The sequence below is a fragment of the Garra rufa genome, chromosome 17, assembly GCF_049309525.1.
Source record: "Garra rufa chromosome 17, GarRuf1.0, whole genome shotgun sequence".
NCBI lineage: Eukaryota > Metazoa > Chordata > Actinopteri > Cypriniformes > Cyprinidae > Garra > Garra rufa.
Genome location: NC_133377.1, coordinates 25837269 through 25856002, shown reverse-complemented (window position 1 = coordinate 25856002; position 18734 = coordinate 25837269). Strand labels below are relative to the sequence as shown.

The 18734-nt window shown below is 35.6% G+C and overlaps 1 protein-coding gene across 1 annotated transcript in view; it reads left to right on the top strand.

Annotated features, from left to right (window-relative positions):
* Positions 1-18734, top strand: part of csmd3b (CUB and Sushi multiple domains 3b) — a gene marked incomplete at its 5' end in the record, with an annotated part of 285452 nt that overhangs the window by 202792 nt on the left and 63926 nt on the right. The window contains 7 exons of the mRNA XM_073821447.1: positions 3347-3532; positions 4498-4692; positions 4800-4973; positions 6447-6620; positions 11380-11553; positions 13250-13435; positions 15788-15961. Coding sequence (XP_073677548.1) covers positions 3347-3532; positions 4498-4692; positions 4800-4973; positions 6447-6620; positions 11380-11553; positions 13250-13435; positions 15788-15961 — 1263 coding nt within the window. The remainder of the gene's footprint in view (positions 1-3346; positions 3533-4497; positions 4693-4799; positions 4974-6446; positions 6621-11379; positions 11554-13249; positions 13436-15787; positions 15962-18734) is intronic.

Below are 18734 nucleotides of genomic sequence, written 5' to 3'. Positions count from 1 at the left end.
ATTTATCTATTTCTCTCTTTTTTTAGAATTTGAAATCTAAGACATTGTTCGAAAAGTGAGACCTCTGATTAGTCTTTTAAAATCAAGAAAGTATTACTTGAAAAGTCCTTGAAAGTCCTGAAATTTAATTTCACAGTATCTGTACGAACCCTAAAAAAAAGCATGTGTCCTATTCTGCGCCTAAACTCCTGAAACATTGCTGTCTCATATTTTAGAGCAGTCAATGCAATTTAGGAAAAGAAATCAATCAAATCTGTATGTGGGTGAAAATATTCTGATGTAACCCCTTTTGTAATCATTAACATTTTCATAAGTTACTGTACATTTTTTTCTCAGTAGTTGTAACTGATTACAGTTACGTTATTTTGTAATTAAATTATGTAACTATGTTACATGCAACTAGTTACTCCCCAAAACTGCAATCAGCATTATGCCACCAAAAGCTGTCAATTTAATTATTAAACTTGCTTTGAACATGTATTCTTTTCGCACCTGTATTTTGTTGACTAAAACACCCAACAGAGCTTTTTTGAAGTCAGCAGGTAGTAATTCAGTGCTTGCAGATATGATCAGTAATTTTCCTGACGCATCTCTAACAAGCTTTTACGGTCAGTGATGGAGACGCAGTAATTACTGTCGCCGCTCTTCTCACTGATACTGTTTATTCATGATCTGTTTCATTTGTCACATTAATGACTAATCTTCAGAGCTCTCTTTATCCATCTGTGTCGTTTATCCTGCTCCACCTATCCTCTAAGATGCAGCTTCACAGTAGAGTAGATGAGCCTGACTAAATAGTTTCTGAGGCGGCGCATTCATGCGGGGCCCTTCCTTCTGCACTAATGTGACAGAATGGGCCCCTATTCCCTCTAAGGGCCATAGGCTGTGGTGCCACTAACATCAAGTGACACTTAAATGACTTCCAAAAGCGTTATGGGCACTTTTTTTGTTTTTTGTTAACCTAAAGCAAAGAAACAAGAGTTCATCTTGCGTCACTGTCAAAGGCCACTCTTGGTGAGGAACGTCTTTATGCTTGATGTGTGTTCTTTAATTACTTAAAGGTTCTTGTTTGGCCTCTAATGGCTGAGCACTGACAGTCAGATGGTTAGGGCTGTAGCTATGTTTCTCAAATGTACCCGCGGTTTTGCTGCGCAGTAAATCTAGAGGGCTTGTGCACAGCAATGATTCATACTTAGTGTCATCTGAAAGTACTGTTCGCTGATAAATAATATGTTCCAGTGCTGCTTGCATAAGGGGGAAGGAGAGCAAGAATCTAGATGGAATGTTCCATTGGCTGGATGACAAGCATACTTATAGTGTAATAGTTCTACTCTTTGAGTGCTATTTTATTGTTCATGAAAAAGATCTGCCATTACATACAGGCGAACCTTGACTTTCATCTGAAGTCGTAGAGTCATTTTTCTTTTGCACTTCTCTGCTTGACTTTTCAATTAATACTTTTAATACAATATTGATCTCTCTTAGAAAGTTTTCAGTATAAACCTGAATGACTTTACACTATAGTTAAGAAACTGAATAGGCTCCATAAAGAGATAGTTTATCCAAAAATGCAAATTCTGTCATTAAATACTTACCCTCATGTCGTTCCAAACCTGTAAGACCTTCGTTCATTTTCAAAACACAATTAAGATATTTTTTGATTAAATTCAAGAGCTTTCATCAGTGGTAATAATATATATAGTCAAACCGAAATTATTCAGACACCAGATATGATTTTTGATATATATGTGCATATATATATATATATATATATATATGTATATATATATATATGTGTGTGTGTGTGTGTGTGTGTGTGTGTGTGAGGATAGCAAAATAAAGTAAACTGTGACATATTATACCCAACAATTCTTCATACAGTGGACTACCAGTAAAATGAATAACAATTTGGGACCAAAAATTTGATTTGACACTTTGACCTGACCATGTTTTGCAACATACCTTTCTATCAAAGTTATCTGACATTATCAAGATTTGTTCTGACAGTTTAACTTTTAAGTTCTTGTCATATTTTATTACCATTTTCTAAACTATAGCAAATAAACTGTGATAATGTGAGAATTTTTGAAGGTGGCTGAATAAATTTTGATTTGACTGTAGTTCATTTGTGATTATCAAGATGAATTTGTTGTGACACCGTTTAACTAAAAGTTCTTGTCATATTATATTACCATTTTCTAAATAATAGCGAATAAACTGTGATACTGTGAGAAATGTTGAAGGTATCTAAATATAATTTTGGTTTGACTGTAGTTCATTTGTGATTATCAAGATGAATTTGTTCTGACACAGTTTAACTTGGAGTTCTTGTCATATTTTATTGCTATTTTCTAAATAATAGCGAATAACACTGTGATAATATGAGAAATGTTGAAGGTGTCTGAATAAATTTTGGTTTGACTGTACTTCATAATGTTACGAAGCTACGAGAATACATTTTGTGCCCAAAGAAAACAAAAATATAGACTTTATTCAACAATTCCGTGTAAGTGAAGCTCTTGGATTTCATCAAAAAATATCTTCATTTGTATTCCGAAGATGAACGAAGGTCTTCCGGGTTTGGAACAACATGAGTAATTTTCAGAATTTTACTATCTCTTTAATTTCGATTCTAAATGTAAAACCATGCAGTAACATTATAAAATATTCAGTGCTTTTTGCTTTGTGGACAGGTTTAGTTTGGGAGTTGTTGTTTGCCATTGGTCGTCTTCTTATTCTTATTATAATTATTAAGCATGAACATGCTGATATTAAAATTCAGGCCAACACCAATAAGCCATTAATTATTTTCTTGTTATGGATGATATTAAATTTTGTATACATAAAATAAATAAATAAAACACTATTGAATCTAGGCCTCACAATATTATAATGTACAGCATGGAAAATTTATATTCATTTGAGATTTGCTACAAAATTACATTTCACAGTGTTATTAAATTTAGTGTTTATAAAGATACATTTAAATAATCTCTTCGCTCTCAGATGGTAACCAATATGGTACAAATATATTATATATATGCATACACATGTGTGGGGTTTTGGGTAACCACATCGCTTTGGCTGATATATCTATTATGACTTTTTTACTCATAAACATAGTATTGACCTTTAATAATTCTGCTACTAGTTCATAAGCACCTGAAAAGCAGGTCCAATTACATCTTGTAAAACCAGCCAATCGAATAACCAATTTTCAATGCTCTGATGGTGAAATGGGGTAATAAGCAATGATGAGAGGTTTTTTTTAATTATCTTGTCATAATTATATTTTCAACTTATTACTTAACACTCCATATGTCTATCTCATTTTCACACCCATAAGCTGTCTCCTGTGGGGTGCCCAAGGCTCCTGTGAACGGAGGAGTGCTTGCCATGGACTACTCGGTGGGTACACGTGTGACCTACTTCTGCAACGATGGCTACCGGCTGTCCTCCAAAGAGTTGACCAGTGCTGTGTGCCAGCCTGACGGCACCTGGAGCAACCACAACAAAGTCCCTCGCTGCTCAGGTACAGGCCTGCTTAAAGAGATGCAGAAGCCCTTTGGCATGAATTTTACAGCAGATAAAGAGATCAAGAGACAGTATAAAGGGAAGAAAATGGACCTGTACACAGAAATAATCAGCTTTTAATTAAGCATGTTTACTTTAGGTTGTGCATTAATTGTTCCAGGCAGGAAAATCCAAGAGAGAAGAACATTTTATGATACTGGTGTTGTCAGATTTTATTGCTGATTTGGAATGTGTTATTAAAACATAATTTAGACTAACAGTTTTGGAAATTTCAGGCTTTTTCCCATTCAAGTAGGCAGGAGCTGTGCTTGTGTAGAAAATAGATGCCTGGGGCATAACAAGATGGCCGCTGAGTGAACCAGCTTGCCTTAAAGGGACTTTTAGAGTTCTCTTTGCTTCAGCTTTAATAGTCATTTATTTATGAGCCAATTATATTTGCCAAAATGATGCCTCTGTTTAAAAACATGTGAGATGCCTACTTGGGCTGCATTTTAAGGCATCAATTTCAACACAAAGCCTGTTTTTAAAGGCAGGGATCAGAACTGTTGCCTTCTAAGACACCTATATTAAGGAAAATTCTAAAGCAGCAATGCATTTATCCTTTGTAGTAAACAATAATACATTACTACAGCAAAAAAGTATGATATAATATTAAAATTAGAATTATACTTTAAATTTCCCAATGATTTACTTACCCTCAAGCCATTTTACGTGTATATGACTTTCTTCTTTCAGACGAATACAGTCAAAGTTATATAAAAATTCTGGCTCTCCTAAGTTTTATAATGGCAGTTAATGGCTTTTAAAATTTTGAAGTCCAATAAAGTCACTGGTTTAGTTATCATGCTGCCTTAGAAGGCAGCTACCTATGAAAATGGCATGGCAGCTCAATACATTTTGAAACAGAACTATTTAGAGAGCCATTGGATTCTAAATATTGTCTTTGGTGTATTTGCTGCACAGTTGTGGTTTGCCCAAGTATCGGATCTTTCTCTCTGGAACACGGAAGATGGCGGATCGTTAATGGTTCGCATTATGAGTACAGGACCAAAATCATCTTTACCTGCGATCCTGGCTATTACCGCTTAGGCCCCGCCCACATTCAGTGCATGGCCAATGGTGTGTGGAGCTGGAAGAATGAAAGGCCCCACTGCCAAAGTAAGTGTGTAATTCAACTCTTATCCAACATCTGTTTGGCTCTGTTAGTCAAATGTTTAAACCTTGCAGATTGTCCTTGTTTGTCTTACCCTCTCTTCTCTCTGCAGTCATCTCATGTGGGGATCTGGCCACGCCTCCCAGTGGCAAGAAGATTGGAACTCAGACCTCCTTTGGGGCCACAGCCATATTTACATGTGACAATGGGTATATGCTGGTGGGATCTACTGTGAGAGAGTGTCTATCTTCTGGTCTGTGGAGTGGAACAGAGACGCGCTGCTTGGGTAATGTGGTGTACATTCACTGCTGCTGTTCACATCTGCTGTTTTAGGCATGTTTGCCTGGCAGCAGTCCAACTTGATTTTTAAACCTTGTTAAGGGTGAGATAGAATCATCATCATCCTAGTTTCTAGTAGCAGCCATTTAGAATAGGGGTGTGCGATATATATCATCTGCAATAGTATGAAAAAATAGTTGTTTAAACGATATGTGATGTTATTATGAAGTATATAAAAAAAAAAACACACACACAGAGAGTGCAGGTGTACACTACATGATGTACAGTTGAAGTCAAAAGTTTACATACACCTTGCAGAATCTGCAAAATGTTAATTATTTTACCAAAATAAGATACAAAATGCATGTTGCACCTGAATAAGATATTTCACATAAAAGATGTTTACATATAGTCTGCAAGAGAAAATAATAGTTGAATTTATCAAAATGAACCCGACCCCGTGATTCTTAATACTGTGGTGTTACCTGAATGATCCAAGTTTTTTAGCGATAGTTGTTCATAAGTCCCATGTTTGTCCTAAACAGTTAAACTGGCTGCTGTTCTTTACAAAAATCTTTCGGGTCCCACAAATTTGTTTTTTTTTTTTTAGCATTTTTGTGTATTTGAATACTTTCCAACAATGACTGTATGATTTTGAGATCCATCTTTTCACACTAAGGACAACTAAGGGACTCATATGCAACTATTACAGAAGGTTTGAACGCTCACTGATGCTTCGGATGGAAACACGATGCATTAAGAGCAATTTGAAAATCAGGGTAAATTTAACTTATTGTGTCTTCTAGGAAACATGTAAGTATCTCCTGTAGCTTCTGAAGGGCAGTACTATGATATATAAAATTTGATATATAAACAAAATAAGGAAAAATTTACATTATCTTCATTCCTTTCAAAAGTTTTCACCCCTGCCTCTTAATGCATCATGTTTCCTAACCTTCTCAACAAAATATTGTCTGATCATCGTTATTGACAGAATATCTAAATATCATTTTTTTTGTCGTTATCGCACACCCCTAATTATAAGTTTTATGTTTATTTTTACTTTACCACATTTTGTAATTAATGCCTTCACTATGAAATAATATAAATGGAAGTGTGTGTGTGGATAAATTTTTCTTTTATGAATAGAAGGTTTAAAAGATCAGCAATCATTGTTGAATAACAGTATTAATTTCTTTTGTAAAAAACCTTACTGACCCCAGACGTTTGAACGGCAGTGCAAAATACACACACATAGTATCTAAGTGCTTGAAGTGTGTTTGACCTCAATCATGTTCCTTTCTCCTGCTTCACTGAAGGTCTCACTTTTTTGAATTTACATGCACTCCACTAAACACTTAATTACATGAAGCAGTTCGTCTCTCTAAAAGCATTGGATGTTAATATTTTAAAGTGTAATGTAGCTGCTGCTCAGACCTCTCACTTTAATCACTCTCTCTTCTCTTTCCTCTCCTTTCAGCCGGCCACTGTGGCTTACCCGAGCAGATCGTCAACGGTCAGGTGATCGGGGAGAACTTCGGCTACAGAGACACTGTAGTGTACCAGTGCGTCTCCGGCTTCCGCCTCATCGGCTCCTCTGTGCGCATCTGCCAACAAGACCACAACTGGTCAGGACAGCTGCCCATCTGCGTCCGTGAGTTTGGGATTCATGCTTTTCTCTCTCAGACAAGCTGTGGAAAATTACTGAATCCATGAACAGATTAATTCAGACAGAGGGGCTAAAGCACCACACGCTGGGGGAAAAAATAGACAATCATATATATTTTCGCTGGAGCTGTCAATTTAACACAGCAAGCTCGTTTCTCAGCAAATATTATTATATGCAATTACTTTCTGATTAATCAATAAGCTTAAGATGTAATTCAGTTAAACCTTTGAATCGATCGACGGCCCTAATTTTAGCACATCCTACTGTTGCAGCTTTTAACTGCTACTATATCTAGGACACAGAGAGTAACTCTGTTGCAAACAAGCATAAGGGGACATGACATCATGACACAGACACTCCTCAGAGCTCTGTTTCTCCTTCTTAAATGGCACTGGCATTTAAAGTATCCACCTTAAGAGCCCTCTGAATTTAGGAAGCTATTTATATTAGAAAAATGTGCCGTCACTGTCATCTCCCACTGCACAGTGACACACTGGGTCCACGCTCACAGCCTACATTTATCAGACACGCACTGCAGCAAGTCTGCCTCACTTCAATGGGGGCGTTTATTTGTTTGAAGAACATTTAGACGAAATGAGCTGATAAAAAGGAGCTGCAGGGAAAGGGGTGAAGTAACTCTCACCAAACGCTGCAGTGTTTGAGGCTGCAGGATTTATCCACATCATCTGCCAGTTTATTAAAGAAATAGTTCACCCAAAAAGGCAAATTCTGTCATTTGCAGTTTTTGGATGAACTATCCCTTTAAGGGACATGGTGATGCTGAGTTCTCAGGTCTGATCCTACGTTTTTATATTCTGAAAGCTGTGTAATACAGTATCATTATCTACTCATACAAAATCAAAATGGTAGTTTTTTGAGCAGTGGGTTGTGACCTAAAATGGATTGTAGGCCTGGATCGCTTGAGATAAAATCCTCTGCAAAACTGTTTGAGAACCACTTTAGTAATATTTGACTGTGATTTGGTTTGATTCGACTTTCATTCATGTGGCATCTCCAGGATGATCTTTTAGAGAATAGCAGTCAATTACAATGAAAACAGGGTTATTGAGACGTCTCTTTTGATAATGGTGATTGTTGCTTCTCCAATACATTACTTTAACATAGCGTCTGAAACAATCACAGAGCTGTTTTGCATCTACAATTCATCTCTTACTTTCTCAAGTGGAATAAAGCAAAAGGGAAGAAAAACTGTTTTAATGCCAGACAAGTTGCACCAGGCTTTGTGAGTCCTTAATGGATCTAACTAATAGCAGCTGACATACTTGATGTATTATTTGTTTACTCGATTTAAAGACCACCATAAAATGAATAAATATTTGAGTTTTTTGCAGTACTTTTAGTTTTGGGGTCTATTTGCTTGTGTACTCATTAACATTTGCTATCAGTTTTCACAAAACATTTTTAGCATATATATATACTATATTGCTAAAAGTATTGGGACACCCTCTTCTAATGAACAGGTTTGGCTACTTTAGTCATTTCCATGAGTACAGATCTTAATGTTTAAGCATATAACAATATTCTAGGGAACTGTGTGCTACTCATTTTATAGCAACAGTTTGGACAGGACCCTTTTCTATTCTAACATGAGAATGCATCTGTGTATAAGGCAAGGTTAAAAAAGAAATGATTAATTTAGTCAGTGTCAAAGAACTTGACTGGTCTGCAGTAAGCAAAGTCCTAATCCCAGTTGAACACCTCTGGTGTGACTTTAAATGCAGACCTTGAGCCATAAACTTATCACTAAACACCTCATAAGGGTCAATTTTGTGGTCCAGGTTCACATATATATGTATATATAGTACTTTTTTTTCTAAGAAAAACTGAGCTAAAATATTAATGACTGGTCCTGCACTCAAGCATATCCGCCATTTTGTCCAATCAGATGCTTTCTAGAATTAAAAGGTCCCCTTTAACTAAGGCCGCCTACCTTTGATGAGCAATTTACAAGTAGTATGTTGTTCCAGACTGTGATGTAAATTAAAGGCTGTTTAAAAGCCCTTACTACTTATTTTAGTAGAAATATGTCAACACAGGAAAGCAAACCATGGTCATCAAGCGATTTCAGGGGTTCTTTAAGCATAAAAGGTTTTGTCACATCTATGCTATCTACATTTCACAAGCTTTGCACTACAAGCTAAAATCACAGCTTGTGGGATACAAAAAAAAGAGGGAAATGTGTGGGTACATTTCCAGCTATTTTAGTATACAGTGATTTGGTTGGAAATTTGGGCTACGAAGAGGCTTTAAATGAAAGGGAAATTGCCTCCGTGCAAAGAGAAACAAATTACAACTGTGATTATGCAAATGAACTGTGGCTTTTTATGAGTGCAGAAAAGACGCATAGTGAGGAACAAAATATACTGTAGCCTGGAAGAGCTATTACAAAAGCAAATATACCTCTAAATGTGTCATATCAGCCAAAAATTTCACTTTAATTAAATAAGAGCCCTTCTGGAGCTCAGTATATGAATTAGACTCCCGAGTTAATCAGCACACATTGTGGAGACCTATGGTGAGACACGTGAGGATTGGCCTGTCATTTTCGGCTTACAAGCGTATTCACAATACACAGTGGATGATAACAACTTGCACTGTTAACATCAGCTCCATGTCTGATACTGATTGACAGTTTAGGTCTAATACTTTCCCCACAGAAATGAAGTAAACTCAACCTGGCATGTAATTAAAAGGCAGTATGTTGTTGTTGTTAGATTGATTTACATTGCTGTCTGTATGTACTCTGATAAACAATAGGATTTGAATGTCTAAACTGAACATCAGACTGACAGCTCTCACCCAAAGGCACTGAGTGTGAATCTTCTGTTTACAGCATGTACCGCTTCATTCAGCCAGCAAATGGCTGCAATTGAGCACAAATGGTACTGTGTTGCAGATTGCTATTAGAACAGCAGGATTCATTGGACTAATGTTCCCTTCACACATAGACTGTTACAGAGCTATTAAATGAGACGCCTTTAGAAATTATTCTTCAGAAATCAGATTCCCTCAAATTCCAGATTTTCAAATAGTTGTCTCTCAGCCAAATATTGTCCTATCCTAACAAACCATACATTGATGGAAAGTTATTTATTGCTATTATCATTAAAGGATCAGTTAATTTCCTTACTCACCCCCATATCATCCAAGATGTCCAAGCCTTTCTTTCTTCAGTCAAAAAGAAATTAAGGTTTTTGAAAAAAAAAAAACATTCCAGGATTTTTCTCCATATAGTGGATTTCAATGGTTGGCCAACAGGTTGAAGGTCCAAATTGCAGTTTCAATGCCGCTTCAAAGGGCTCTATATGATCCCAGTTGAGGAATAAGTGTCTTATCTAGCAAAACAATGGAAAAGTTGCACACAGTTAGTTCTTCGTCTGTGTACTTTATTTAAATAAAGTAAGGTAGGGCGAAAAACTCCATCTCATTTTCTCCTTCAACTTCAAAATCGTCCAACATCATTGTTTTACCTATTTTTGTAAATTTTTTGGATGTTCGCTTTGTAAACACTAGGTCGGTACTTCAGCCTACATCACACGTGACCTTTCCAACATGATTACATAATGCGTGAAGTCCTGGATGCAGAGCTAGTCCAAGATGAGCATTTGTGGTTAAAATATATATAAAAAAAAAATTCTATAAAAATCTTTATCTTTTATGAAGATTGTTTCACTAGATAACATCCTTGTTCCTCGGCTGGAATCGTGTAGAGCTCTTTGAAATTTCAATTTGGACCTTCAACCCATTGGTTCCCATTGAAGTCCACTATATGGAGAAAAATCCTGGAATGTTTTCCTCAAAAACCTTAATTTCTTTTCGACTGAAGAAAGATATGAACTTCTTGGATGACATGGGGGTGAGTAAATTATCAGGAAATTTTCGTTCTGAAAGTAAACTACTCCTTTAATGCTAAAGACAGTTGTGCTGCTCAATACTTGATACAGGATTCTTTATTACTAAATATAAAGTTAAAAGAACAATTTTTATTTAAAATAGATATTTTTGTAACTATGTAAGTCTTCACTATCACCTTTGATCAATTTAATGTATCCTTGCTTAATGTATTAATTTCTTTAAAAACAAAAAGTCTTGCTGACTTCAAACTTTTTTTATACTCGTTAGATTTTCTCTAGAAACTTTTTGTCTTTAAATTTGTATAGCTTTAAATTATACAGCTAACCTTTAGGTCCATAAATTCAAAAAAATGTTGCTGTAAAAATGACATTAGATGAAAAATATTCTCTCACACTCAATATCACACTGATTCGCCCTTGGATCAAACAGGCCATCTTTATTATTGAGCCCTACTTTTAAAGAATTGATGTTTTAATATGTTAATATAGAAGAGTCCAGATACATGTGATTTTGTCAGTGAATAGAACCTGCCTTCGTTTCTATTCATTGATATTTAGACTGCAGTGCTGGTTTTGAATTGCCTTTTTGTCAAGGAGAACCCGAATCTGATTTATTGCTTTTGAGCTGGCAACTTCCCAAATAAATGATTAGAAATTACAGAGGGAAAATGAACTAATTTCCCGCAGTGACCAATCCATATAAAGGCCACATCTATTTTCTCCCGTAATTTAATCACGCTCTAAAAATGTTTCCGTCATTTAATACGTACCTGTTGTGAGAACTCATCCCACAGTGCTTCACACAATTTGTGTTTTTTAACATGGTGCTTATATGCTATATTAAAATGTCTCACTCTTGTCATCTCTAGCCATCAGCTGCGGGCACCCGGGGAGCCCCATCTATGGGCGAACCGTTGGCAATGGCTTCAACCTGAATGATGTGGTGAGCTTCTCCTGCAACATGGGATACGTGATGGAGGGCCCTTCTCGGGCCCAGTGTCAGGCCAACCGACAGTGGAGCCAGCCACCACCAACGTGTAAAGGTGGGGAAAAAAGTTAAGTCTTTTATTCACACGGAGCTTTGCCTGATTCACCGCCTGACAAAATTAAAGCACCGCAGTGCACTCTGTGGGTAAGGAAGGGGGTAGCGGCTGTTGCGATGTTGCTAAGTGGCTGCCAGTTGCGGGGTTTGGTGGCTGAAAGTACACCTACATAAATGTCATTGATGATGTAAGGAAACTGTTATACAGTTGTTATGCTAATATGTTGTGCCAACATATGTGACCCTGAACCATAAAACCATTCTTAAGTAGCACGGGTATATTTGTAGCAATAGCCAAAAATACATTGTATGGGTCAAAATTATCGATTTTTCTTTTATTCCAAAAAATCATTAGGATATTAAGTAAACATGTTCCATGCAGATATTTTGTAAATATGTCAAAACTTTTGATTAGTAATATGCAATGTTAAGAACTTAATTTGGACAACTTTAAAGGCGATTTTCTCAATATTTTGATTTTCTTGCACCCTCAGATTCCCGATTTTTAAATGGTTTGGGTTGAATTCCCAAATATTGTCCAATCATAACAAACCATTTATCAAAGATTTCAGTTGATGTATAAATCTCAAATTTCAAAAAATGTCTGTTTTTGTGGTCCAGGGTCACATATTTAGTTTGATGTAGACTGCATGTTCTGTGATAATTCATTCTGCATGTGTGCAATCACTTGTTATGGCATGTAATTATATGATACAAGATACTAACAGTTTGCATAATATTATATATTTTTTTAAAAACTACATTATAAAAATAAATGTATTCATTTATTTATAGTATTTTAACATTATAAATGAAATATTTAAAATTAAATCAAATATATTTCAATTATATATTAAAAAAAAAGTTTTTTCAGACCTTTTTATCATGTCTTAAAGGAACACTCCACTTTTTTTGAAAATAGGCTCATTCTCCAACTCCCCCCGAGTTAATAAGTTGATTTTTACCGTTTTGAAATCCATTCAGCCGTTCTCCTGTTCTGGCGATATCACTTTTAGCATAGCTTAGCATAGATCATTGAATCCTATTAGACCAATAGCATCATGTTCAAAAATGACCAACGAGTTTCCATATTTGTTTTATTTAAAACTTGACTCTTTTGTAGTTATATCGTGTACTAAGACCGGTGGAAATGCAAAGCTGCGAGTTTCTAGGCTGATAAGATTAGGAACTACACTCCCATTCCGGCGTAATAGTCAAGGAAGTTTGCTGCCGTAATATGGCCGAAGCAGCTTTGCATTTCCACCGGTCTTAGTACACGATATAACTACAGAAAAGTCAAGTTTTAAATACAACAAAAATGGAAACTCGTTGGTCATTTTTGAATGCGATGCTATTGGTCTAATAGGATTCAATGATCTATGCTAAGCTATGCTAAAAGTGATATCGCCAGAACAGGAAAATGGCTGAATGGATTTCAAAACGGTAAAAATCAACTTATTAACTCGGGGGGAGTTGGAGAATGAGCCTATTTCCAAAAAAAGTGGAGTGCTCCTTTAACAGTATTTTTGAATGTGGATGTCTGTGACACATACTAAAAATGGCAAATTCTCATTCTGCATGCATTGCATGCGTGGAGCATCTGACCTACTTGTTTCCACCGAAGTCACTTGCTTAGTGCTTCTGCCAAATAACACATGTCTCTGTTTCTGTCCTCTTCCTTTCTTCTCTTTATTCAGTTGTCAATTGCTCTGATCCTGGGATTCCAGCCAACTCTATCAGGCAGAGTAAGATCGAGCATGGAAACTTCACCTTCGGCACGGTGGTATTCTACGACTGCAACCCCGGCTATTACCTGTTTGGCTCACCTGTCCTCACCTGCCAGCCCACGGGTCAGTGGGACAAGCCGCTGCCTGAGTGTATCGGTACGTTGCTGGCATCTTTCAATGAAAATTTGGCAGTGGCATTGTGGTGCTAACTATTCATTCCTGTAATTGAGGGGAATTAGTTGCACGACCCTCTTCCTGCTGCTTAAGATCAGTGGTTGTAATTGAGGGACAGGTGGAACACAGATTTTCATGGCAGATTAATTAGCAATGTCAGGTTTTTATTTTTTTTTAAATCTGATCCCTGCTTTATTACGTAAAAGTTGAAACACAGCACCTCCTCAGCCCGTGTATAGCTCAGTAAGACACGTTCCGCAGCAGCTGCGAAGTCGACGGGGCCTGAGCTTACATTTTGCCCTGACAAGACTCCCTGCTGTCAGAGATGCCCTTTCGCCCAGTCGCCACTTCTGCTTTTGTGTGTCTGCATAATCTTCCCTGTAGTTTTACATGCTTGATCCTAACACCAGTTGCTAGGCTCTTTGAATACCAAAGTGACCCTACAATAAAACATGGGATACGTTCTACAAAAAAATGCTGACGTTTGCTTGAAGTCTAGGTCTATATGAAAGGTGTTTATTGTTTCACAACTGGATATGAGGTTGGCACACTTTACCCAACGCTTTATTTATATTTATATTTATGTGTGCTCACACCTGTGAACACGTTTTCTGCTGACATACAAACACATAAATATGCAATTGATAGTAGATGAGATTTTTTTTTCCTTTATTGTTTAGATTATTATATTGTATGTTGTTTTACATCTAAACATTAAGACTGTATCCATTCAAATTGCATTACATACGCTTTATATTATTTCTTTCAATCGATTAATCACAATTAATCGCATCCAAAAAAAAGTTTGTTTACATCACACGTGTGCTGTGTTTAAATGTACATACGTGTGTGTGTGTGTGTGTGTGTGTGTGTGTGTGTGTGTGTGTGTGTGTGTGTATATATATACACATAGTACACATATACATATATTATTTAAATACAAACTTTTAATTTGGATGCGATTAATCGATTTGACAGTACTCATTTTTTAAATTCATTTTTAATTTTTAAATCTTGATGTTTCTGTGCACATTGAAAGGTCATAACTTGTAATAACATTTAAATTAAATGAATATAAATTATATTATATTGTTAAATTATTTTTTATTATGTTAAATTATTACAAAAAATAAATATAAATTATATTCATTATTTTTATCGAGAGTATTACATTCATAGATTGTTTATATAAAGAATATATCCATTCAAATGACATTTTACATATTTTTTTTAGGGTTTCAAATCGATTAATCGCAATTAATCACATCCAAAATAAAAGTTTGTATTTACATAATACGTGTGTGTACTGTATTTATATGTACACACATGTATGCGTGTATTTACATATACATATAAATATGCATTTTACACATATATATGTTATATAAACACAAACATTCATTTTGCATGTGATTAATCGATTTGACAGTACTCACTTTTTTAATGTTATTGTGATTGTGTGCACATTAGTGTCATAACTTTTAATACCATTTTAATTAAATTTATATAAATTATATTTAATTAAGTTATTTTATTATTATGTTAAATTGTTTAAAAAATATATATAAATTATATGCATTATTTTTATCCAGAGTATTGCATTCATTGCTATTAATTTGAAACAAAGACTATTCATTCAAATGACATTTTTACATATTTAAGATTAATCGCATCCAAAATAAAAGTTTGTGTTTGCATAATATGTGTGTGTACTGTATTTATATGTACATCCATGTGTGTACATACATAAACATATAAATATACACAGTACACATATAGATATGCATATATGATAAAAAAAAACTTTTATTTTGGATGCAATTAATTACGATTCATCAACTTGACAGCATTATTTTTTGTTAGCTTGATGATGTTTCTGTGCACATTGAAGGATCATAACTTTTAATACCATTTTAATTAAATTAAGATAAATTATATTACCTTTTTAAATTAATATATTAAATAAATTATATTTTTAAAACAAATATAAATTATATTCTTATTTTTATACAGAGTATTTCATTCATTAATATTAATTTTAAGTAAATTAATATCAATGAATGTAATATGTTCTCATTTTCATTAGTGTGTGCAAGCAGTGAGGAATGAGCAAACTTTCAGAAAGTGCTGATTATAGTGCAGCAGGAAGCTGAATTAGTACCATAATCATTGAGATTAACTGGAGCGATTATATAATTAAAAGTAAAGAGCAGCTTAGTTTCAAGTCCTTTATGTTTTATACATAATCATATTCAACTTGTGAATGTACTGAAGGAGTGTTTGCCAATCTAGTAACCGTTTTCACTTTTCTTCGTCCACATGTGTATTGCATAGTGGTGGACTGCGGACATCCTGGATCTCCTCCTAATGGAGTGCTGAGCGGGGACAAATTCACCTTTGGCGCCACGGTGCGCTACAGCTGCACGGGTGGCCGGCAACTGAAGGGCGAGTCCTCACGAACCTGCCAGCTCAACGGCCATTGGAGCGCACCCATGCCCTTTTGCTCAGGTAGGACGGACGCACACATCCATCAACGCTATCTGCGCAATTAAAGACGCTAAGAGCTGTTACATGCTGCCTTAGAAGAGATTTGGGAAATTGTTAGCTTCATTAAGTGTACCGTTTTTGTCATTGTCATTGTATTTGCAGAGATGATTAGTTTGGTTCCATCATACCCCCCTGCATAAACATCTCTGTTGTGAACACATATGAGGGCTCTGTTATTCCTAACTGGGTCCATTACCTATAGCAATGACATTATCAAGCAACTCTGCCTAGCATGTGCTCATAAACTTAACTGCTTCCACAAAGCAATCTTGTTTTTCCTTTTCTTGGTTGGTTGCAAAAGTAATATGAGACTATGTAAGTTATTTGCAGTCAATTTGTTTGGGTAGGCGATATTCCAAGATGGTATTTCGCAAAACAGTTTTGGATCAGTCTGTTGCTTGTGTGCGCAACACTTCCTGCTTTGGCTTCTTTTGTAAATATTTTCTCTGGCAGAATAAGCAAAATAGTTGTCAATGTTGTGTTTGGAATGAAATTTACTTGATATTTTACGACAGTTATTTCTAGTCGTCTTTTAGTCCTCAGCCAATTTGATTGGCTGAGCTGTGTTCCAAGAGACTTGATATACAATCCAAATCTGGGTGTTGTTACTGTTTGTATCACTCTGCTTTTGTCTGTGTTCCAGACAGAATGTTCGTCTGTGTATTAGTGGTGGGAATTTTTCTGTGAGGCATTCTGTACATTATACAGTACAATTTGTATTTTCACCAACAAAAAAAATGGATTTAAGGCCATAATTTTCATCTTATGCTGCAGTGTGTAAGTGGGAGATATTAGGTTTATATTTCCAAACTTTTGCCATTAATTGTAATAATCAACAAAGGCTCATTAGAAATATGTGCCTCTATATACATTTTTGCAAAACTGAAAAAACATACCTCTGTATACAAATCACTGCAGTTTCCAGTTGAAATAAACTCATTCCTTTTCACATAAAGTATGATTTACAGATACAGAGTTTTAATTAATAAAGCCTAACTTTCACACAATTACTTGCAGAATATTATGTCATGACTTCAAAACCGTTTGAAAACTGATACTTTATAACGTTGTCGTCACACATACAGCTTCATATGCATGAGTTTTCTAATTCAGTAGGTTCGCTCACGCGATACAGCGTTGCAGCTCCGATAAGAACCCAGTAAAACTACAGTTTGACAAAACAGCTCAAATCCCAATAGCACGGCTGCATCAACAAATGCGTTTTTATATTACTTTTGCATTTGTTAACACTATCGGGTAGTTTATGGTTGGGTTTGGTGTTTGGGGATTGTTCCAACATGATAGAGCATTAATCTTTAGCGACACTCCTTGGATATTTGAAGTCTGAACATCCGCAATATGTACTTCAAGCAGTCTAATAAAAACACAGCAATATGTGCCTGAACCAACGTAATAAAAATGTGCCACAGTTACATATTGAACGTGTGTTTTAGCACCACTGTGTGAACATTTCACTTTAAAACTGCCGCGAAATGTCCAGTAAGGTACGTAATTAATGTGTTCCAGAAATGTATATAGAGGCACGTATTTTCATGAGCCTGGGTTGGTAATAATCCAGCCAGAACCAAAACCGTTTTGTATGCATAAGGAATTTGACAACAGCCAGTGCTCCACACAGAGATCTGCTCTCACCATCATCCAGTCCATCTGGAATGGCAAGAAGAAACAAAACAAACTGAGAGAGACTAAATCCAGAAGACCTGTGGCAACGTCTACAAAAAAAATATGCAAATCTACAATACTGTGAAAAAGTTTTAAGCTCTTGTGTAAAAATGTTGTAAAGTGGGGATGCTTTCAAAAATATTGAAAACATTTTTCTTAGGTGCACTTAGCTCATAGTTTTTCAGGTAGCTTTGCAGAAAGGTTTCTTCAAGTGTTTTGCAGACATTGCCACAGTTCTTTAGGATTTAGTCTCTCTCAGTTTTTTCTGTGTCTTAATGTAATCCCAGATGGACTGGATGATGGTGAGATGAGATCTCTGTGTGGAGCACTGACTGTTATCAGACTTGTTGTGCATACAAAAATCTCACTAGATTATTACAATTGCTGGTAAAATGAATGTTAGGAAATGTAAACTGATATTTCCTACTGACACAATGAAAAAGATAGCAGTAGAGCAATAGATAGAAATAACTGGCTTAAAACCATTTTTTAAAACTTTTGCCTATAGTGTATATTAATACGCTAGTAAGCCATTTGAGTCTTCATTTGAAACAAAAATGTAACTGTCAATACAGTGTCTAAAATAACTATAAAAATAACTATATTAGCACCCACATCACATTTTATCACATTTTATTTTAAATGCATGCTGCAGTTAATGACTTCTGCATTAAGTGATTCCAAATATATCGTTCCTAGCTGTCATCATTATAGCTGTGATGTGGACTTACCTATTCTCATAGAATTAGAATGACTATTAAAACTTTAGTTATAGTTATCGTTCTTGGTGTCAGTAGACCTTCTGTCATCAATTACTCACCCTCATGTCGTTCCAAACCCCTAAGTCACACAAATTAAGATATTTTTGGTGAAATCTGCAAGCTTACTGACCCTGCATAGACAGCAACAGTACTACCACTTTCAAAGCCCAGAAAGGTAGTTAGGACTCTACAAAATCGTCCATGTGACATCAGTGGTTCAACCGTAATGTTACTAAGCTACATGAATACTGTTGGTGCACAAAGAAAACGTCTCAGGTTACGTATGTAAC